This window comes from Tubulanus polymorphus, chromosome 2 (assembly GCF_964204645.1).
Source record: "Tubulanus polymorphus chromosome 2, tnTubPoly1.2, whole genome shotgun sequence".
NCBI classification, from domain to species: domain Eukaryota; kingdom Metazoa; phylum Nemertea; class Palaeonemertea; order Tubulaniformes; family Tubulanidae; genus Tubulanus; species Tubulanus polymorphus.
In genome coordinates, this window is record NC_134026.1 from 21884658 (window position 1) to 21909408 (window position 24751).

At 38.0% G+C, this 24751-nt stretch overlaps 1 protein-coding gene across 14 annotated transcripts in view; it reads right to left on the minus strand.

Annotated features, from left to right (window-relative positions):
• Positions 1–10056: 10056 nt before the first annotated feature.
• The window catches only part of LOC141900544 (3',5'-cyclic-AMP phosphodiesterase 4C-like), a 162308-nt gene continuing 147613 nt past the window's right edge, over positions 10057–24751 (minus strand). For 8 of the 14 annotated variants that reach the window (XM_074787488.1, XM_074787487.1, XM_074787491.1 and 5 more), the window contains 13 exons: positions 19346–19447; positions 18961–19049; positions 17721–17833; positions 17266–17359; positions 16921–17144; positions 15972–16070; positions 15250–15414; positions 14985–15084; positions 14695–14849; positions 14268–14390; positions 13734–13856; positions 11709–11891; positions 10057–11295 (listed from right to left, as the gene is read on the minus strand). In XM_074787488.1, coding sequence (XP_074643589.1) covers positions 10888–11295; positions 11709–11891; positions 13734–13856; positions 14268–14390; positions 14695–14849; positions 14985–15084; positions 15250–15414; positions 15972–16070; positions 16921–17144; positions 17266–17359; positions 17721–17833; positions 18961–19049; positions 19346–19447 — 1978 coding nt within the window. In that variant the 3' untranslated portion in view covers positions 10057–10887. Of the gene's footprint in view, positions 11296–11708; positions 11892–13733; positions 13857–14267; positions 14391–14694; positions 14850–14984; positions 15085–15249; positions 15415–15971; positions 16071–16920; positions 17145–17265; positions 17360–17720; positions 17834–18960; positions 19050–19345; positions 19448–21712; positions 21837–24751 lie in introns of all 14 variants that reach the window. The other 6 variants (XM_074787497.1, XM_074787494.1, XM_074787493.1 and 3 more) reach the window with 4 other exon arrangements.

The following is a 24751-nucleotide window of genomic DNA, read 5'->3' on the forward strand; positions in this document are numbered from 1 at the left end:
TACCCTGAGCAGATATTTGCGAAATTTGATGAAAAATTTAAATTGTGGGCAATGTACATCTCTTAACAAATACATAGTAAAATACCCACGATATATACCGTCATACTCTCTATACCGTCAAAATTTTCTTCACCGATGTGGATGGTATATCGGGGGTTGACTGTATTACAAAACAAAATAATTAATTCAAGTGATGAAAATATAATAGTAATAAAACTTGACGAGGACGTATCCAGGAAAATGCAAAATGTGATTTACTTCTTTAAAATGAAATATTACACGCTTCCGCAAATTGTTCGCAAATGTTCTACATTTGAATTATCGATCCTGTAATGGGCTCAAGTAAAATTAAACCACCTGCATATTTTAACGCTCCAAGATCTGGCTATGTGACTACCAAAACTATGTAAGCTATCGATGCAAGCGGTGAAAAACAAAGAAGAAATAAGCCCCGGCCCTTGTTTTAATCCAATGAAAAATTCCGGTTTCATGTAACCGGCATATTTCCATATGAAATAAAAATCAATTAAAATATTCTTCGTTTCAGTAATGATTTGAAAAGTAATGAGTAATGAATACGGTCGAAAGGGGGGTCATCCCTAGATTCCCCAGGTTCTATGTTCCCCGGGCCCTATATTCCCCGGGTTCCATGTTCCCCGGGTCCTATATTCCCCGGGTTCTATATTCTCCCAAAGGAAATAATACAACGAGGGTTCCATATATTCTCCAAATAATAAAAACGTTGACCGGTGTCCATACCTATGCTTTTTAATAATAGTCCATCAATCATGTCATGTATTTGCTAGATACTATAAATTTGATACAGACAAGGTGCTTTTATTTTTTGCAAACGCCAGAACTTAACGAGAGAAATTCGAGATGACAATTAATCGATCGATCAGGTAATTTATTCAGTAGTTACGTCACACTGTAAAAAGGCTTTGAAACTTGCCCGGGAGATTTTTAATTGTGATTCATGTCGTTAATTTTCATTTAATAGAATAAAGATAAAGATAAAGATAAAGATACATGTAGTGCCGATTTTCAACATCAACTAATTGGCAGCCTGACGCGTTATCATGCTCTGAATTCCCGGCGCCGAAATTGAGTGTATGTGGCCATGGGAACAAAGGACCTTTTTATACATTTTCCATAATCTTCCAGGAATATCGGATCCGGGGAATATAGAACCCCTTTTATGTTTAATCTCCCTTGGGGGAACATAGGACCCGAGGAACATAGGTATGGACCCGTCGAAAGCACGACTTGCGTCCAGTCTTGGAATAATAATAAGTATAGCCGCGAGTACTCCAAGTCCAGTAGAACAGCATACAATCATGTGTACACTATGGTAAAAAACTTCTAGGTAGAAATCCCCAAATATTCAAAGTAGGTAAAAATCCCCACTTGGTGATTTTCAAGACCATTTCAAAGCAAAATGATACTCCAATTTTATTAATTTGCGATGAGACTGAAATATGTTTGGACTGTGCAATGAAATCTTTCGTTGTGATAAATTCTTAAGTAAACTCTTAGATTTCAATAAATTGTTAGAATTAATAAGAATAATACACTTTTATTTGTAATACCTTTAAATTCGAACCGGAATATCTTTGACCTGTGAACTCTTGTTAACTTGTGGTATATTTGAGCTGCGCGATGCAATGAATTATGAGCAATAACGAACTTTTAATTCTAGATATTTTAGTTTCAAACTAGTGTAATATATTTGACAAGTGCTAAGAACCCTTTCATTAAGCTGTGTGATAACTTTTGAGTACTAATTTAGTATTAATGAATTTTTGATTTGTAGTATGTTTGAATTCAAGTAGTATATGCAATAGTTTGTATACTCATGATATCCTTATGATGTTCCACAATAATAAATAGGATATGTGTATCATAAATATGAAATACCGGTAAATATGAATTAATTGACCTTAAGATTGTATCTACTTAAACTACATTCAGAAGGAGGGGGATTTTTACCTACTTTGAAGAATTGGGGATTTTTACCAAGGGGATTTTTACTGCACGGTAAAAGACACAGATTATCCGAGGTGATTGTGAAAAACACCAGGGAAAATTGGAAATTTTTGCAAAACTATTAAAGTTTTTCAACTAAAGAATATTACAGTATTTCATTGACTTTTGCTGTGAAATCAAATTTGGGGGGATTTTGGGTTTTTTTTACCTAGGAGGGATTTTTACCTGTTACCAAATTATACTCTTCATCCATATGTGTACAGTTGCGTCCGCCTTACTCAGTGCTGGTCAACTTAGTATGACACTTAAGTTGTTGAATTTTACAAATAGGTATTTTGATGGACCTTCTATTTACACGGGATACGCCCATAATACCTCCGCCCAAAATGCCTCCGTCCAAAATCCCACACCCAGAATCCCTCCACCCAGAATACCCTCATATGTGTCCAAAATACCTCCACCCAGAATTTAAAAAAAAATACTATAATTATATTATTTAGATGTTTAAAGTACCACCAATATTGACTATTATTCATGTATAGGATCATATATAATGTATTACGGTATATATAAACCTACTGAATAATAATTGAATAACAATTAATGACAATGTTCACTTGCAATTAGTTTTGGCTGGGAATATTAATTAGTTTATCTCATGTCTTTAATCTTATGCTAGATTTCTCTGGAAACTATTCAATATTTAGATTATAGAATATTAATTAGTCCTATAATCTAAGAAAACAATGTACTACATTTCGCTTTACACACTGAATTCAGTTCATTTCCATTTAAGTGCAACTATGATCACTGAAATTAACATTATACTTTGTTTTGCTCAATTAACTACTTTTAAACTATAGAACTTTGGTTTATTTGAGTATTGCCTGTAAATTAAAACTTGGGGGGGGGGGACAAAATATTCATTCTAAAAAATTATATTTCTAATAGGTTCAAATTTTTGTCCTTCGGGCATAAACCCATTAGATCTAGGGCCTGGAGGTATTTTGGACACATATGAGGGTATTCTGGGTGGAGGGATTCTGGGTGTGGGATATTTGGGTGGAGGTATTTTGGGCGGAGGTATTATGACCCGGATTCATTTACACAGCCGATAGTCAATTGGTGAAATATTTTCAATACCAATGCTACTAAAGCTGAGTTGTGGTCAATGGTAGTTCATTCAATGTTATAAAAACTGTGATGATCTGATACATTACTGCGTTGTATGCTTTTGATATTTTTGTGTTGTATGACTTCATTGGTGATTATATTTCTCAGGTATCATTTACATTTTACTTTACATTTTATTGTATCATATATTGTACATAATAGCAATGATTTATTCTCCATAGTCTTAATCTGCAATCTTGATATTGGTGCATATGTTTGTTTACAATATACTTAATTAGGCTGTTTAAAATTGAGAAACACTAATTAGTGAGTGACTTGTGACTTAACTAATTTTTTTTAAATAAAGAAGTTTCCAGTTTCTAGGCGCCATTTTGTGGCGGTCCCTCGAGGTCCCCATTGTTGCGATAATTTGCACTCATTTTTAAAACATAAGTTTAGATTGAATATCATATAGTTCTGCAGTCCCTTGCTCGACGAAATTAATTTATACACCATTTTTAAGGAAACGAAATGCAGATATTTGCTGGCGTTTCTTGGAATTTTTGAACGCAACAATTGAGAACACTGACGATGTGACCCCAAGGACCGCATATCTTAACCGCGCGTAAAAGAAATCGCAACATTCATTAATTTCAAAATATCTAAGTATCTCTTAAAGCTATATTTCCAATTTTTACAGAGTTTAAAGAGGGTTATTTGCAGTTTAAGCCTGCGTTGAATATTTTTTTGAATATCTTTCCTGACGACTGATCTGTACCCGCTTGAGTTTGAGATTACCCGATAAAGTTAGATAATTTGATACGCCTTCAACAAATCTTCCAGGGGCCAGTTGCATAGTTATGGCTTAGACTTAAGACCAGTCTAAGACCAACTTAGTTCTATAGCCAATCTAACAACTTGAGACCAGTCTTAAGATTTAAGACCACTTTTGGACTTAAGTCACAAACTGTGCAACTGGCCCCCGATCCTTAGCTGCTATGTACTATTCAAAATCAAAAAACTTAGTACGGAGAGTATTACCAGGCAGTGGATACGGCGCACCAAAAAATGAAACCAAATTTTGCAACTCTGGAAAATAAATACATGTACCACCGATAAAAATTCCACTGTAATACTAGTCAAACCTCGCTACAACGAGATCTTTTATAACGAAATATCGGTTTAATCAAACGTGTCCGGCGCAAAAAAGTCTACTGCTACCCCGATACCACTGTTACCAGTGATACTGCCCGATCCTCTCCCAGACCGGTGATACTACTGCTACCCCAATACCACTGATACCAGTGATACTGCCCGATCCTTCAGGAGACCGGTGATACTACTGCTACCCCGATACCACTGATACCAGTGATACTGTCCGATCCTCTCAGAGACCGATGATACTACTGCTACCCCGATACCACTGATACCAGTGATACTGCCCGATCCTCTCGGAGACCGGTGATACTACTGATACCCCGATACCACTGTTACCAATGATACTGCCCGATCCTCTCCGAGACCGGTGATACTACAGCTACCCCGATACCACTGATACCAGTGATACTGCCCGATCCTTCTGGAGACCGGTGATACTACTGCTACCCCGATACCACTGATACCAGTGATACTGTCCGATCCTCTCAGAGACCGATGATACTACTGCTACCCCGATACCACTGTTACCAGTGATACTGCCCGATCCTCTCCGAGACCGGTGATACTACTGCTACCCCGATACCACTGTTACCAGTGATACTGTCCGATCCTTCAGGAGACCGGTGATACTACTGCTACCCCGATACCACTGTTACCAGTGATACAGCCCGATCCTCTCAGAGACCGATGATACTACTGCTACCCCGATACCACTGTTACCAGTGATACAGCCCGATCCTCTCAGAGACCGATGATACTACTGCTACCCCGATACCACTGTTACCAGTGATACTGTCCGATCCTCTCAGAGACCGATGATACTACTGCTACCCCGATACCACTGTTACCAGTGATACTGTCCGATCCTCTCCGAGACCGGTGATACTACTGCTACCCCGATACCACTGTTACCAGTGTTACTGCCCGATCCTTCTGGAGACCGGTGATACTACTGCTACCCCGATAGCACTGTTACCAGTGTTACTGCTCGATCCTTCTGGAGACCGGTGATACTACTGATACCCCGATACCACTGTTACCAGTGATACTGTCCGATCCTCTCGGAGACCGGTGATACTACTGCTACCCCGATACCACTGTTACCAGTGATACTGTCCGATCCTCTCGGAGACCGGTGATACTACTGCTACCCCGATACCACTGATACCAGTGATACTGCCCGATCCTTCAGGAGACCGGTGATACTACTGCTACCCCGATACCACTGATACCAGTGATACTGTCCGATCCTCTCAGAGACCGATGATACTACTGCTACCCCGATACCACTGTTACCAGTGATACTGCCCGATCCTCTCCGAGACCGGTGATACTACTGATACCCCGATACCACTGATACCAGTGATACTGCCCGATCCTCTCGGAGACCGGTGATACTACTGATACCCCGATACCACTGTTACCAGTGATACTGCCCGATCCTCTCCAAGACCGGTGATACTACTGATACCCCGATACCACTGTTACCAGTGATACTGCCCGATCCTTCCAGAGACCGGTGATACAACTGATACCCCGATACCACTGTTACCAGTGATACTGCCCGATCCTCTCCAAGACCGGTGATACTACTGATACCCCGATACCACTGTTACCAGTGATATTGTCCGATCCTTCTGGAGACCGGTGATACTACTGATACCCCGATACCACTGTTACCAGTGATACTGCCCGATCCTCTCCAAGACCGGTGATACTACTGATACCCCGATACCACTGTTACCAGTGATACTGTCCGATCCTCTCAGAGACCGATGATACTACTGATACCAGTGTTGCTACGGATGCTTTCGGCCCGTGTTGTATGCGGTGGTCCTGTTCTCACTGTATTGTCCCATGGCGCCCTCTACATAGCCGCCATCTTGAAACGGTGTTCTGGTACACCACCGAACAACCCTATGAACCCTGTATTGGATGGCCCAGTAATTGTATACACTTGCGCCTGATGGATGAGATATCAGTAAATTTCACAGTCAACAAGACCGGTAAATAATAGGAATTTTCTGAACAATATGTTAATAGGAATTTTCTGAACAATGTGTAAGTGTTGCATTGCAACAATTATTGTACACGATTAGGTGCTCAATCAGATCCTCTGCTCGCCCCTTAAGGCCTACTGCAGTCTAGATCCTGCATGTCTCGAACATCCTACTACCTTAACCCACACACAATCTATAGCTCGGAGTGCACAGGCCATCATCTGCTCAGCATCCAGGCCCTGAATATTAGTATGTCATGTGAACGTGTAAAAATGGTAGAAGACGAAGAGAGTTCAATCCAGGCTCCTGCTCTATACATGTAGGTCCACTGAGAGAAATGTACATTATGGGTCCATGGCTTACAAAACTGGTGATTCCTCTTTGGGGAAACATTCTTGAAGGTCCTCTTGATGCTGAACATAACATTGGCGAATGAGACCTGGTAATTAAATACTCCTTCCATCCTTGCAACAACCAAGAGAAAAAACTTGAAAACAAATTTAATATCATTATAATGTATTTTTTATAATATGGTCGTCTGATACAACACTGTCGAACCAGTCTCTGAGGTTTGTACACTTGTACACAAGAACAGTAGCGCCACACAATGACCGTGCGGTAACTATAACTATTTCTTAAATTTACAGATTTAAACTAATTCTGTTTTGGTATATCGTTGTGATCATTCACATCAAGTGTCATGTAAGTAGTAAAAATAGGGTAGAAATCTTGCTGAGGGGAAATTAATAGAATTCATTTCGAAAGACATGTACAATTTTGTCATTCAAACATTCATCAAGTAGTCAAGTCGAATCACATAATGATCAATTTCCCCTCGAAGAAGGTTTCTGTCTGAATGGGTAGTATTTCGAGGGCAACTCGGCGTAATAATTCTTAATTTTATCACAATTGCTCGTAGCATTATGGTTTAGAGAGGCAGGGAGATATCCAGGTGAGAAGTCCACCACGGCCCGATTCACAGGAAATATAAAATCATCTGTCTTCGTATTTTCATATCTACAAGAACGCAAACACATGTATGTACCCTATTCAATACAATATATACATGTACATAATAATATTTATAATACCACACTATTGAAATATTTGAACTTAATAATGATAATTATAGTACCTATCACAAGAATTTAGACTTAATGTATTTTGATAATAATAACAATAACTTAAAATCTCGTCAACAATGTACAATTTTAAACGCTATTTAGATACAAATATTATATCTTTGTTCCACTGTGGAGTGTTTGAAATAATATCCCTAAATTGCACGTATCTAAATGAGCTAAGTATTTTACTGCGTTTACAATTTGAAACCTGGAACAAAAATATGACTGATCATACAGTGATCGAGTGCGCTTGTCAGTTTCATTACCAACATCTTTCCTCCTTGTTTCGAGGCAATCACTAGGCACAGCTTGAACGTGATGATACAGTACACCCTCAAATGCAAACAAAAAAGTAACTGATTTTCAACATCATTAACGCCCAGGGGTGGATCCAATGGGAGGATGCACACCCCTCCGCTAAAGATGTCACGTTACCCCGAAATTTCACGGGAAAATGAAAAATATTAAATTAAGGCTAAAAAAAATTGATACCTTGTTTCTCCACTCTGCTGAGCTGAGCTTAAATGTTGACCCGGCCGGCCGCCTATCTACCCTATACATTACTTTTTTTAAAATCGTGATCAATTTTACCATAACAGACCCGGCCGCTATAGAAATGAACTGTTTATAAATTGTATCATATTTTACAAAAATGACCCGGCCGCTGCGGAGAAACAAGGTATCATTTTTGTTTAGCCTAATACCTAAAACAGGGCTGCCAACAAGCTGCTGCAAAGTGCTAACAGTAACAAGGTGAATTTTTTCGGTAACATTTCATTGAGATAAGAAAATGCTCAAATCATCAGTAATCTAAGTTATGAACCTCAGTAAAATCTTTCACATTTCTGTATGGATCAAACAAATCACATCAGCATTTTTTCGGACAAAATATTAACAAAGTACTGAAAATCTGGAACAGTTGGCAGCTCTGCTAAAATGTATTAAATTCATAAGCTTGTTCTCTGTATTTCCAAAAATGATGTTTTCCGATGAACTCTTTTTCGGGGTGCCCTTTCAATTATATGATATGCCCTTTTTAGGGGTGCGCCCCTCCCTGAATCAGACCTTAGATCTGCCCCTGGTGCCTTTCAAATATATTCTGGAGACCTTTCCATGGACTGAAATACTGGTAAGCGACATTACAAAAATAGGTAACAAAAATATATACCGGTACTGAGGCGAGTCAGATAATGCAAACCTGTCTCCATGGTGTGACATTTCAATGCCCAGATTGTGCAAGTAAGCTAATTTTTTTGGCAGAAATTAGATAATCATCTAAAAATACTATTCACAATGATGATAACAATAATGTCGAAAGGGTAATAAAATGTCATGGCTCCCTGGCTTCGTTCAATACTAGCTGCCTTTTCTATGATATACTTGAATACGTTGATATACAATGATTCTTTATCAAAAATTCAGAAGCTTCATCAAATGAATTTTAGATATAATGTAATCAATTATGAAAGTTGAATATTTTTTATATCAGAGTAAAGCTTCAGAAAAGAGTCTATTGAACCTACTTCAGCAAGTCAGTTCCTGAAAGGCAATGCAAATAACATTAATTCAAGCAACTAAATTGAAAAGAAAAATTGGAAAGATTTTGGTTTCGATGAAAATATGCTTTCTTTTATATTATTCCTACTTCCCAGTTTTGGCCGGAAAAAATAATCAGTTATTTAAAGTTTTCACTAAAAGCCTTGTCATAAGATAAACAACTTAAAACATTGATCCAAATTAAACAATCACCTTTCGTTTTGAAAGCAAATTCGATAAAATAGTAACTGACAAACCTGGTATTTGCAACGTAGCAATGCCATCACCGGACAAAAATGGTTGAAGTAATGATTGAAAAACTATTTCAATTTCTCTTTAAAACTTATAAAAGTTTAGGATAGGTCATATTATCACACTATATATTCACTATGAATCAGTGAACGGACAGACTTGTCAAAATCAAAATTGCCACAAAAACTTACTATAAAGACCTGCAGTTATGAGCTTATGAAAATCGCAAAATACTTTCCCAATATCATTGAACATTTCCAAGCAACCAAAAGTATAAACCTCGAATCAATTCTGACTGGGACATATTTCTGCGTATTTTTCTTATCATTGGCCATTTTGATTAGAAGATTGCTAGTTCTTTACCACGAAAAATTTGTTAACTCATGAAATCAATGGAACAAGTAAGTAGATATTGATGTATTAGCAGCATGGCTGGTCTTCATCAGTTCAACAAATGAGGCTTCACATACAAACAAGTGGCAAATGACATATTTAAGAACAAGGCAAACTTGCTGATATAAACAAACAATGCGCATCTAATATACAGAATCAACAGAATTACCGGTATATAGAAGTGAATAAGACATTATTTTACATTCGCTCTGAATAAAATCAACGAAGTCATGAAACACTTTCTGTCATCGATGGTGTATGATAGCCTGTCATGAAAAACCTTATATATTCTATCAATTCGAGCCTACCCATAAAACAATAACCAGCCAACAATTCACAGAACAAAAATTCATATGATGAAATATATATATATATATATATATATATATATATATATATATATATATATATATATATATATATATATATATATATATATATATATATATATATATATATATATATATATATATATATCATAGATGAAGTGTCAGTTGTCATTTATCACAATGATTACTTGATATAATATACAAAGTAAGTATTGCCACTGTAGTATTACTTTATTATCGTATCAGTAGAACAAATTTCGCACAAAAATCACAGAAATAATTTCGTTCCGATGATCGGCCGCGCGAAATCATTTATTACAAAAGCCATGTTTTTTCCATACACACACGTCAGTTTCCCTTTTCAACAGAGAACTAAAACTTATCACCCAGCAGATCACATATAATAATAGTCGTTTCACACTGCGTTCGCGTTATGCCATCCGTTCGTTTTATATTCAAATATTTGATTCACGCTGCGGGCACCATTCGCCCGGTAGAAGTCGAGAGACGGTGACGTCTGAGATCGTACGAGGAATACACATACACGCATCCGAACTCGCGTGCGCACACTAACACACATGATTATTTCATCTTTGGCATTATTGTTGTTGTTGTAGTTATAATCAAACATGTAGAACTATTCCAGACAACTTCGTCAACGCCAATAAATGAGCATTTCAAATTACCGTTCTTTCATGCCATTACACATAAATATTATGCCGATTATGCCAATATCGTGAGCGCGTCTATGCTGCTAAAGATAGACTAATTGTTGCACTTCTTAATGATAAAATTATAGTATCAATAACAATAGGTGATATGGTAACCCGATGTGGATTACGTCATTGACCCAAACTGGCCTGAAGTTCATCCGTTCTACGTATGTGCGTCACGTAAAATTCCGTGTACAAAACATATCTGATATTTTAGACAATCACAATTGGTTTGGGAATCATTTATCATCATTCGCGTACAAATATAGATTTTGAAACGGAATCACTCTTGAGGCTCGACCTCTTCGCGTATTTGAGGGTTCATCAAACGTATTGAATGATGCGATTGGTGACGCATGTCATGTCCAGGACTCGCTAATGAATCCTTGTTGCTGTCGCGTTCTTGTTCTAAAGTTAATTCGAACTCGATTTTCGGGTTTTCCGTGGCATTGACAGGATTCGTTGAGGATGGTTGTTGATTACTGATTAATTCACCTGCCGGCGATTCGCACTCGGGTGTTTTTGCCTCCTGCTCTTCATTTGTAAAACTGTTCGAAGGACTTAATGGAATCATACTCTGATACCAATCACGATTGTCCTCTAATGTGTCCAGAATTTCCTGAGCATCCGGATGCACCAGATCGGCCCACGTTTCCCACAGCGGATGAATTACATAGTCAATAAAACCGACCTGCAACACATAAATCAATAGAAATCATCTTTGAATTGAGAAAAGTTTTCATCCAAACAATTGTTCAGACTATCTCTAGAGTCCAAATCAAATTTCATTAGACCATAGAAAGATATTTTCAAAAATGTGAAAATTCAGCCAAATTAAGAACCTTTATTGACCATTGCAAATATGAGCAAAAGCAGGACAACAATGAACTGATAAAATATTTCATTGCTATAAACCTTCAGGGTTTCATGCTCAGTAATTAAGTTGTAAGGATGGAAAATGGTTTCCATTACTTAATTGTGTTCTCATTATTGTCGGTTAAATATCTGAACATGGGAGTTTTATCCCGAGTGAGGCTACCAGAGATATCGAATAAAACTCAATAAAATGACAGGGCTCTATTTCATATCTATTACTTATATTACCTGAGACTTTTCGACTGTAGCCGTATGCCTATCGCACATTGGGCTGATATCCAGTCCGCGCTCCCGTTCCATGTCACCCTGGCGAAAGAACTCGCTCATGATTCGATCCACCCATTTTCGATACAGGTCTAGTGGTTTTGTTGGATTGCTCAAGTCGGAACAATGTACCATATTTTGCAAGACCTACATCCGTTCGAAAAAATCAAAAAAGTAATCGTCAACATAACATTCAATATTCAAGTAATTTCAGGAATGGACATCAAGATATCTTAAATTCTTTTTCAGTATTGGTAACTGCGTTCTTAAAAATCAAGGTATTATGGCGAGTTGAAAGGAAACAAATATAAAGGCCTTTTGATGATCAATTTTCTATAAGCTATCTTCAATTTGATTGATTTCAATCTTAATATCGACAAATTATTACACAGGCATTGGGCACAGATTGGAGGTATAAGACAGGTGATGCGATGAAAAAACAAGTGAAGTAGGATAAGGTTTATTCTTTTAAATGGAAAACTCGCGTGACGGTTAAGGTTTCATTCCCAAATACAATGTACACAAGAATTGAAGTTCTTTTAAAATCCACTTATTTTGTCAAGAAGATAATGCACAAACACATGACACATTAAATAAATACACTTGATGGCATTGAAACATATGACTACATTTATGAATACATGAAAAATAGCTTTACACTGACACACAAAAGTCTGTCGTTGAAGCACGTGACAAAATGAAGTGCGACCACTTAAAACCAACATTTGTGAAAGATACAAAAATAGAAACTAGAATAAAAAGCATACGTCATAGCCATAGATATCTTTACTGTGGAGTGTTAGGTAGAAACATAGAAAAATGCTGTGGTAAGCAAAAAATAAACATTCAATGATATGTACCAATAAAGAACAAGAGGTCCAGGGACACCATGCCCAGTGGAAAGTAGTCAGAAATCCTCGAAAACCTGACAAATTCGAAATTCAAATCCCCTGGTGAACGTATACAGAAACCAATGACCTCAAAAGTCACCACAATCATGGAACATGTCATGCGCAGAAACCTTGCAATGAAATGTGGTTAACAGAATATAAAACAAGACGAAAAGAGAATTTAATAGTCTGCTGGGGCGTTACCCTAAGTGGGCAAAAAATGATAATATGATTGTTGTCAAAAGCTAATTGTGTTAAATAGCCTTTGTACCCTGAATATCTGTAAGACCTATGCCATCATGTACCATTGAATGAAATGTTATCAGCTATATTATGAGGGTCCTTAAAAGATTTACATCTGAGCTGCATCAATCATAATTCGGGTTGATTTAAAAGAATTGATAAAATTTAGTGGTAGTAATTGTAAATAAAAGTGTTGTAGCCTTTTGAAGACAATTCGCCTATGGTGAGCGCTCCACAAAGTTTAAAAAAATATTTTTTGCAGAAGTTTTTAAAAAGATGAAATAAAAATCCAAATTGGCTCTTAAAGGGTAGAAAAGCCCCTCTTTGTCCTAAATATTCTGCTGGAGGTCCACCAGAACAGCCATCTATGTTTCGGCCCTCTTTCAGCCCTCGCATTGAATCTGCCCTTTTCAAATTAAGCGCCAATTCCAGTTTTCAGGTCCACCCCCTTCAAAGAATCCTAGCTGCGCCCTTGCCTGCCTCCTTCATGACTATCACCTAGCAACCCTGATTTGCAGCTGATTGAATAAGTTACTAATCTGCATAAAATTGATATAATGGCAATCACACCGAATTGATGGTGAAATGTACACTTCGAAAAAGTTGTCGTACTCGCGATAATCAATTTTCGTTAAAAAAAGTGAAGAAATTAACAGTTAAAGCCACGATTGGATGTAAAATATAGCAAGCCACACACTGAATCAATGTAGATATATTTACACATTACGTTAAGCATGTTACATATATTTTGGTTTACACGAAAGTTACGATTTGATTCGATAGCAGACGAGGTTATATTGTAACTTCCACCGTGCAACGAGCCACCATGCGATTTCGACGAATTTGCGGTGAATACCTGTATACGGTCATTATATGTGTCCAATGTAAGTATACCATTGCCCGACACTTTCTTTGTTTCTACCATAGTCTTGAGGTCGGCTAAATGTGTCATATGTTTGGACATATCAGTGGCTAGTACCTATAACCGGTCACACGCGAGAAAACAATAATAATGAGGTTAAGACACATCAGTGTGAGAGAAGACAACAACTCTACAAATACTAGAGACACAAACCAATTTTTCACCAAACAGCCATAAACGTGGACAAAAACAGCATTTAGTTTGATATCGCATCTGAATATTGACTGGTTTGATGATGCATTGGTTTGGTCTTCGCACACCGCACAAAGAATGAAAACCAGTTTTGCGCAATATCTGTGAACAAAAATTGAGTGCTGCCCAATCGGAACATTTTCATCAGATTGCTTTGCCGCGCAAGAGGTTTTCACTCTGATCGACCTGTATCAAAGAGGGGGTGAGTTGAGGTTAGTAGGTCCTTGATACAGGCACAGCAATCACCAATATGATGATCACCCAGCAATACCCCACCTGTATACGGTCCGTGTAATTATCTAATAGAAGAACGCCGGAGCCGGCCACTTTTTTGGTTTCAACCATGGTCTTCAGGTCGGCCAAAAGGGACATATGCTTGGACATATCTGTTGCTAGAACCTATAGTTGTACATACATGGCATACATGATTAAGAATAAGAAAAACAGAAAATACTTCCAAGGAATGGAACAGTTCACAATATTTCAGACATTCAGACATAGAAATTTGATGTCGAACCAAATGATGAATTAAATAAATGATATATTTCCTGGCACAACTGCAAAATAGCAAGGCCATACATAAGTCTTCATTTCTGCAGGGATAACGTAGGATATCATCAATGTAGTACACTATATATCAATTAATTGATCAATTTTCATTCAATTTCAGTTGCAATATCTGTAGCAGCAGCATGAAACTCACCATATCAATGACCATTTTTCTAAGCGTCTGCCTCTGTTTCCGACTTAGATTCAAGAATAAATCGCAGTTGTCTTCAGTCAGCAGTTTGAAAGCCACAGCCAAATGATGATTTTCAAGTACAGATTCATCATTGTACATCAAAGCCAGCTCAGAACCTGCAAAGTAAAATATAATTTATAGAAATAACTGAGAGGGTTAAGCTTTGCCTGAGACTATTTAGGTGCCAACCTAATAATGAAATTTCGAAAGAAAGGTTTGACTTATTTCATCAAGCCAGGATCATTACTTACTTGTGTTTATCAGATACTGATTGGTAACACCTGGATGGTCAACATCATGAATAGCACATGCATATATGGCAGCTAGGATCTCCAGATCCGTAAATACATTCTATTAAAAGAAAACGGAAATACTTCACAACACTGACAAGAGGATGTCTACTGATCTGAAGCCATTTTAGACGACATCAGCGTCTTCAAATGTCAACTAATTCGAGACATTTTTTTCAAATCACGATCTGAAGCAGAATGGAATAAACCTTTTGCAACGACTTACTTCTAAAGCTGGCGAATAAAGTAGTACGTGCGTTGACTGTGTGACGTCTGCAGCGTGGACATTGTTGTGATATGGTACTTCCCTACGGTAATGGTCTTCTAAGTGCATAAGATAAGTGACTAGAGTATTCGCTGGTATCTGGAACGCTTTCATTAAATCCCGTTCCTATGGAGAACAAGCACGAATTAATTCGATTTATGCATCCTCTAGAATTCAAATGATCATGTAGCATTTACCGGCACATAAACACGTACAATGTGTCATTTCTTGGATTTAAAAGTCAATTTCTAGGTATTGTCAGGTGAGATAAAAACATGGTTAAATATTTACATGTAAAGGCATCATCATTAACTATAGCCGCGATCACATGGAGCCGATTTGGCCCAGGTCAAATTGGAACAGATGAGACCCCAGTCAAATATGGCCAGTGCCTAATCAAAGAACGCATTCACGTGTAAATCACTCACTCGATAATAAACAATGCTTAATGTGAAGTGACTTGCAATTCACACACAATGATTTGACCTATGCTGAAATTAGGCTCGGGCCTCGCCCGTTGTTTTTGGTAGCGCAAAAATGTTCGTGTGATCACAGCTATTATATAGCTTCTATCAATATTTCTAACTGATCATCAGTACAATGCCTATTTAGAAATCTGTTATGTTTCATTCAACTCAGGTAATATAATGAAAGCAGATGACGTGCGATGGATATGAATTTACCTGGAAGATTTGATAAGTAATTGCCGTCAAAGGTCGATTGTTCGTCAGCTGCGCAATTTTGAATATATCAACGCCCCAACGGTCTATATCATTAAGCAGCTGAAAAACAAAAGCAATCTGTATGCCAAGTTATTATCACTTCAGTTGATCATTTACTTGATGAAACTAGTTCCAAGGACACCATGCAAACTTAAGAGAAATGCTAAAATGCTAGACAATCTGACAATTTCAACACCCCTCGGTGAGCACATACAGAAACCAGTGAAACTCGCCATAGCATGTCAGGAACTACAAATTTTCAATTGATTGTGGTTACAAAATATGCAGAATAGGTACCGATGTAAATGGGAAACAAAAAACAAAAATTCAACAAAAAACTGGATAACTCCAATTCTCTGTAAAAAGACTCTTTTTACACAGCATTGGGTGATCAGATATCAAGACAATAAGTTTTAACCTGTTTATTGTTTTCTCATAAAACGTTTTATACATCTGCGCATGCAGACTGATGAGACTTCGATGGCCACCAATGTGCAAAAATTGACTGATCAAAAAACCCATCTGATATGTTAAACATCCCATCCAAAAGTATACGTACCACGAATTTCAAAAACATCCAATACCAAAGTATACCCACCACGAATTTCAATGAAAAATGGCGAACCATTGAGAGATATAGAGTTTTGAACTTTCACTTAAATTTGCCTATTGAAACGTCATAGTTATTTATGTTCTTTAAAAGTGGAGGGGGCATTCATTTCATTGGTAACCATGGTATCTACCTAATCCTGCGGGATGCTGTTCATTTTCTAACCTCTCAGCTCATAATCATTTACATGAACTCATTCAAACAGAACTATCTTTGGCCAAAATAATTCTAGGTCCATTTTATCAAAAATCCATGATCAAACTTGTCCTAGGGAATCGATCTAACATTTCGTGCTCTTACCTCAGACAGTTCCTGCTCATGTAACGTATCTACACCGTATTTTGGCACGGCACTACCCGCCAAACTATTTGTATGATGCAACTTGCGTATGCCGGATATTTGGGACATTGGGGTTTTCTTTTCCTTCCTTAGAAGAGGTGGTTTCATCGTGTGACCGTGATCATCAATTGAATCTTCAACCCGTACTGTTGGTAATGTTGGTACATCGACCTCTTGTTGTTTGTCTAAAGAACAAAGGTGTCAAATTCCTCAAGTAATGAAAAGGTCTTGATAGAAGGAACTACAATTTTGCGACCAGTGACAATTTTGCAAAATCTGAGTAGACAGCCTTCATCGAGAACTTACCTAAGAATGTGTTACAGATGTATTCCGATATTTGGTTTCCTGATTTGCTCGATTCGGCAAAATGGCTCAGTTCCCGATTCAACATTCGTTTGAACTAAAAAGAAAATTTCATTTTATCTAGATATACATACAGCAGACTCAGATATTTTTCTATCTTCTTTCGTGACACTATATATGAAATACATGACATCCAACTCGGATATCACTCTCAAGTCTGACACATAATTACGGTCCCAAAAGATCTGACTTGAGCAAAGTCTATCGTCTTAGTTAACATATCATAAGCAAGGTAGGGTTGAACCCTTCCTGTCGCAATTGACATGAGTAATAATGACAAGTACCTGGTAGTAGGAAATTTACTGTCAAATAAATTACAAATTCTAATAATTTGGAAATAAACAAGAAAGGTTTATCATATCATTCAAAGCCGAACAATTTCCCAACACGAACATTACCTTACTAGATGCCATATCACTAACTGAGCGATGCGTCTGTATCGTCTCCAGTTGGTCCAAACACCACTCCAATTCCTCTAATGTCTCATTTGCCAGCTTTCCAAAGCTCTCATCTTTGAGGAAAGGAATAAATACGTCAGTAATTAACAAAATCAAAACTCTGCTTGGAGACCCCAACGGAGATCTATCAGCAAGTGTTAATTGTTATAATTAGGGGACCAGTGTTTGTTCATATTCAAGTTCACTTCATAAACAAGAGTCCCACGGGCACTATGGCCAGCCGTCACATTTGCTTTTCATAAATGATGCAATCTGTGATGATATACGATTTATTTTCTCCACAAAAATTTGTTTATAATTAACAAAATATATGAAATAGTTGATTGACAATCTGTGGGTTATATTTTTCAAACTACACTCCCTGCTCAATAAATTGACACAATAACCATCAGGATCCAGTTCCACAGTTGTGAGTTAGAGTTAAATCTGAGTTAAAGTTAGTTCATTTTCAATGTTTTTAACTCAGGGTCAAATCTTAACTCAGAACTGCGGAACTGGACCCTGGGTTTTTATGAATAGCACAGACGGCACAAAGATGTAGCACAGATGCAATATTTCAATTTTCTATGATAATAGGACACCCACATACCCAAGGTGCTACTATGGCAATTGAGGATTCCACATATGGCAGGCAAGGATCCGCCATGTTCGCTAGTAGATAGTTGGTCGTCCGCATTCAATTCTTCTACATTTCAATTAAAACTGAATGAACTTTTCTCTTAATCAATTTTTTATCAAAACTACCGATACGCAAGTAAAAGAATGAAAGTATTGTGTTGGGTGCTGTGATCAGATATGGATTCGGGAGTAAATAAATCCAGCTTACTGAAAATGAATTTACGCAGTAGAATTATGCAATGAATCGCGAGAGACAAGTAAAACATAAATCCCACAATCACGAGATCGAAAAAGTTTTTAAAATATCGAAACTATGAAAATTTGTTAAGAACCCGAATTTTCAGTTTTACACTCATTCCTTGAAAATGGTTTTTAGGGTAAAACCGAAAATTCCGGTTCTTAATGAATTTCAACAGTTTCGATATTTGAAAATTAACTAATTTTGACAACGGACGACCTACAGCTTGTCACGCCATACCCCATTCCCTTCAAAATGCATAGCACAGAAACCCGTTATCTGCTTTGCGGCTAAATTTCTAATTCCTTATCATTTGTGACATACCTGATAATTTGGTATTAAGGTTTTGTTGGTTGCAGGTTGGACTGTGGTTACTGGCATTTTGACCTGAGACAGTAGACCCTCTACGAGATCTGGAAAGATATTTTTCGATTGAGTTCACTAAGTTATTGAGATGACATCAGCTGAATGTTATTGGTAGGAACACTGGCTTTGAAAGCAGACACCAGCCAATAATGCAAAATATGTATATGTATACTTAAATTATGATTTCTGATTATGAAAAACCTTTCATTTCCTATGGCAGACATTCTCTGCATGAGTGCTAAGTAACTTACATGGGCTTCAATAACATCCAGTTGAGATCATTTACATTTCTAAGCAATCGATTAGTTTGCTGCAATGTCAGTTTATTACTGGTAACACTTACCGACTAGTTGAGACGTTGGTTAGTAAGATATAGTTATTTCGCACACTGCGCAGACTTGCCAATATTTGCGCAAATGGAGTGACTATCAAGTCTTCGGCATGTCTGCAATGAATAAGGGATATGTCATATTCAATTCATATTTCTGGCAAAATTGGGCGAGGTGGGGGAGTGGTGGTGCAGAGAAAAAAGTGTTCATAAAATTAAAAACCATAACCATAGCTAAGTATAGACAGAGAAAACATACTTTGACATAAATGGTTCTAGAAATTCTTCTCACTGAAAATGAATTAGGTTAACATAGCATATGTAAAAAAATTGTTAAAATCCACAAGTCCTAACTGCCAATGTTCAACTCCATAACCGATACATCCCAAACAGCTGGAAAAAGGGAAAAGAATCTTAAAGACTTCGAATTAGATTAGTTAAGCTAATAAAGCTTTGCGTACGTGTGTCCCATCTATTGACTTCCATCCAACAATGGGTTCGCAAAACGTATAAATGCGAAACTCAGTCTAAAATAGGCAGAACAGTGCAACTTACAAAACGCGAAATGCATTGGAATGATTACGACTAGGCACTGCACGATAATACATCATGACAATTTGTACATGGGAATATCAACAAATGTTTCGCTCGGGAATATTTGCTTTTCACCAGACATGTTTTTCGAGGTAATGAAAATCGTCGTCGGTTCAGTATGCAAATCCGTACAAAATGCAAATTCGTGGATCTATCCATGTTCTGAGTACACCTGCCTTACCATGATGCATTAATGGTAACATATATCTTTATATACCTGTCGTGCGAGTGGTGTGGCGTAAACAAGCCAAAGCCGCTTTCGTCGGAATGGGCCAATTTCGACGATATCGATCCGACAATCATGTTTGGCGATGTCGGACTGCGTTGAAATTTCGTCGTCGTCGGCGCCGCCGGTCGATTGATCGATTTCGGCAACGTCGGACGCCTCGTCAAATGCCCGCAATCGGGAGATAACCGCGTCCGAGGACTCCATGCGACTTTGATCCGAGGTTTTTCCAAATCCATATTATCCATGTTGTTTACGGACGGTGGTAAATCTTCTTCGGTGTGATCTCGTTTCTAAATACACTGAGCTCGATTTATAATCCATTCAAACGCTTCACTGATTAATCCTACGCCGAAACCCGTCAACAAATTTATGCCTCAACGCCGAAACTACGTGAAAAATCCATCAAGTCTCTTATCCTTATCAGTAACAGTGTACCTTTCTCGGAATTCTGTTTCCGAAGATGAACGCACGACAACTCGCCGATACCAATTTGCCGATGGCCACGCAAACAAACCATTACCCTCGACCCAACTGTTGCCATCAATGTTGGCACAACAACGCAATTAAGTCAACATAAACAATCGTCTTACAAGTACTGGGTTCGGCAGACGCAAAGGTTCCGATAAGCACGGCAAATACGAGACCCCGAACCACAGTAATCAATTTATTATGCACCGATAAACTGCGATGATGCAATCAATAGACAGCTATGTGTCAGGCCTCATTAGCACATTTCTACGCATCAACTTAATTCGGCGGTATTCGGCAGAAATTTGACGAATTCCCGAGTCGATCAAATACAGCGAAAGCGCCACAAGTATATGAAAATTGGAATCGATGAATTGGTGATAGGCTACTCAGTCAACTGATGTTTCAGTCGTAATCGACTGAGGATTTAACGAAAATTCGACGACGCACTTACATCAATAATCAATTCAATTTCCCTAGGCAAACAATGGCTATACATAAGGTTCCTCAACAGGTTGCTAACCTGTCGTGAAAGCTTCTAAAATAACTCATGGCCATGATTCACACGTAGCTGGTTTGGCCCGGATCAGGCCCGAAAAGGCCCGAGTCAAATTTGGCCCGTGCCTAATAAGAGAGCGTGTTCACACGCAAACAACTCACTCAATACTAAACCATGCTAAAACATGGAACTGAAGTGATTCAGTTTCGGAACCAGCGATGATTTGACCCATGCTAAAATTCAGCTCGGGCCAAAAACACTTGAACAGACTTTTTAACGTTTTAGTTTAACTATGAACGCGGATATCTGGAGTCAGTCATTCTGATATGTAAAGGGCTAAAACCCAGTTTGGGCTGTGAGATCTATATTATTCAGGTAGATATGGTACAATCTCAGTAAGCACGACGATTTATGTGAAAGCACCCATAGCATCCAAAGGAAAAGAGATTAAGAAATTAGAGACATGTAGTCATTTATTTTCTTTTAACAGGAAATTTTACAGGATATATTCAATAAAATGTACATTTATCCGAATGATCTAGGCAAGCGGTACAAAAAAAAACTGTTCCACAAATTGAATACGGATACTTACTTGTGCCAAAATGAATACTTTTGTCGGCCAGATTTGATATCTCTGAGAGCGCTAGTGCTCATCGTTCGCGGCAATACAGGGGGCATGTTATTCATTTTGCTGTCGTTTCCAGCCACATTTAAGCCTGCAAAGATAGAATTATGATACGGATAATTGAGCTGAGCCGATATACTTCTTTGATACGTTTACCCAGAATTATTTCAAACAGTTAACTAATTTCGAAGCACCGCGTTTGACCGATATTCGTTGTTAAATCACGATTGATAGAACACTATATCCATGTTGACGCGATGTAGAGAGAATCCCACAATTATAACGAAAAAGTCTGAAAATGAAACTTCGAGATAATTACCATTCCTGAAGATGACTATTAGTATATAGTCGAAACATTGAAATAAACTACTATCTCGAAGTTTCATTTTCGGACTTTTTCGTTATAATTGTGGGATTCTCTCTACATTCGTTGTTAAAACACGAAGGTTTTGAAGACTGTAAGAGGAAGGAGGCTGACTTTTACGGTTGTAACTTCAAATACATTTCGTACAACTATATACCCTGTTGAAACCAATCTGTCATACAGTTATCTTCATAAGCGGTGTTCACGCGAGGATTTCAGTTTCCTGTTTTTCACCTATAAGGAGCCACTAAAATGTTGCAGTCGCATGATTTGATGCTCACTTTTTACAATATACGGCGATGAACTTAGTTCGCTCACATTTATAGTTGTAACACCAAATTGGCAGTTCAAATTGCAATGGATTTTTCGATGTACTGGTATAGAAGAAAACAATGTTAGCATAGAAATCATCATCTTGAAATTGTGCTCAATATCGGCCTTACTAAAGCGGGCGTACTAAGTGCTGAATCACGTGTGAACGCACCAAACAAGAGTACAGTACTTCAGAAGCCCAGAAGCCCGTGAGATCGTCGCTATATTCATTAGCAAAACCTAAGAGAGCTCTTCATAAAATGTTGATGCCGAAATCTACAGTAACAAAAGATTATCGTAGAGATAGTACGTGTAATCCGGATTACTCTTTGATTGAAGTGAATCCAACGGGAAGAAGAATTCGGGTGCCATAACTTCGCTTCTATATGGCACGCAAAGTATACTTAGGGAATCCGTGTGGTTGATATAAGAAATCAATCAACTTAATTATTGCGAAGTGGGAATGTAGGTTAAGCAGTACGGATGAATACCGAGTGTACACGGCGTACCGCGCATTTAATGTACTGATCGATCTGATCGATTAGTTGGCGGGATACGATGGGTTTGGCAGCAGCACCCGGCAGTAACGGCATCAGACGGAGAGATTTCGACGTACTTTCGCCTCGTCATCATCCTAATTGACTGATACCATGGTAACACGATATAATTCCCCGACATAGGGTATGCGCGATCGGTAAATCGCGGGTCAGAAGAATTCCGAGTCCCGATGACGCGGGACGCATTTCTGAAATTCTGCGATCAACGCGATGGTTCTGAGCTAAACTATGTGGGGACATAATTCATATGAATCTGATCGAAATAGAAGATGTTTCTAGCTTTTTATACAACATCTTTCAAGATTCTGTATGATATTTTCTTTTGCTCGATTGTGCCTCACTTTTCTTCTACACTATGGCCACTTTTTTACCAATGGAATGGCAATACCGATCAGAGATAGGTTCCTTTAGATTTATCTACAGCCATGATGCAGACAGTTCTTTCTCGTCCCCAATATTCATACGACCACCATCATCTTAGAATAATTAGCTACCCGGGATTGAGACGAGCTGTGCTGTTCATCGAGCTAATTGCTCAGGCTATATTGGAAACCAGCGCTGAGCGCAACCGGTAATCGAAATGAGATTTCCTATCTCTTCTAACAAACTCTAATAACAGCGTCGAGGTAAAAATAACCACAAAGAAAATATTCGCCGCATCAAAATAGCCATATCTACCATATGCCTGTCTTATTTAGATATTCGGTTCGACTGCTTCGGGCGATGTGCGGCGTGGTTCTACCCACACCGCGTCGAACTCTTGCCCGGCAACGTTTCTGGTTGACGGTGGTAATGTTCACTGGCGCATGCGAAATGAGATACGTCGTTCATCACGCACGGTGACTTGGCGATCGCCGTCATGGGGGTGTCTCCATGTCTGGCGCGTAGCTATATAATGAACCATAAACCATACCGATGTGCATTAGAGAACCTGCGAAAATTACCTACTCGAAACTGTACTCGCGAAACCCAACTAGGGGCAATTTTTTAAGATCAGAAAGGTAGGGCACACTGCTACAGAACTGTTATGGGACATCAACCCAGAGTCAATTTTGGAAAATCATCGCATATGCCCTCTTAAATGCCTTAAATGCCTCAGGTATAAAAAAATGCTTTTAATCCTCAAAGAATCAGATAATATCTATAAGATTTCATCAGACGAATCTATATTCGGCAAATTCTGGTGTCTTAAAAATGGCAGTTAAAAATTATCACAATCGAGCGAAGTTTCCAATCAGTGAATGTATTTTGTACGTATATATTATTCAAGTTCAGGCGTCATTGCGAAACTGAATATTGATACAGTAGAATCTATAAAAACGTGGTCATGACATTTGCTGAGGTAGCAGTACTTAAATGAATCAATACGATATACGATTGGGTGTATATTAACTATATCCATCTCTATTGTCTATTGTATGTGTCAGTGTATGCGTTACGTTCTACAAATTGTATATCGATAAGGATAGAAAATAAACTACATATATTTTCACCTGATAATAAATATTCGATATATGTATACATGAGCGTATAGAAGTATTTATGTTTCAAAATCCTGATTTTGATTTGAAGAAAACGATTTCAGAAATAGATAATTAGCCGAGGCCTGCCTTCGGAATTCAGACTTCAGTCCGAAACGGAATTGAAATCATCATATAAGATCAATGATATTCAGAAACGAAAATGCAGGCAGGTATGACCAATTGTGGCATCTTTAGTCCGTTTTTTTGCGAGTCATAATTACTTAAATTGGTTGCAGAACACGAATAAGTT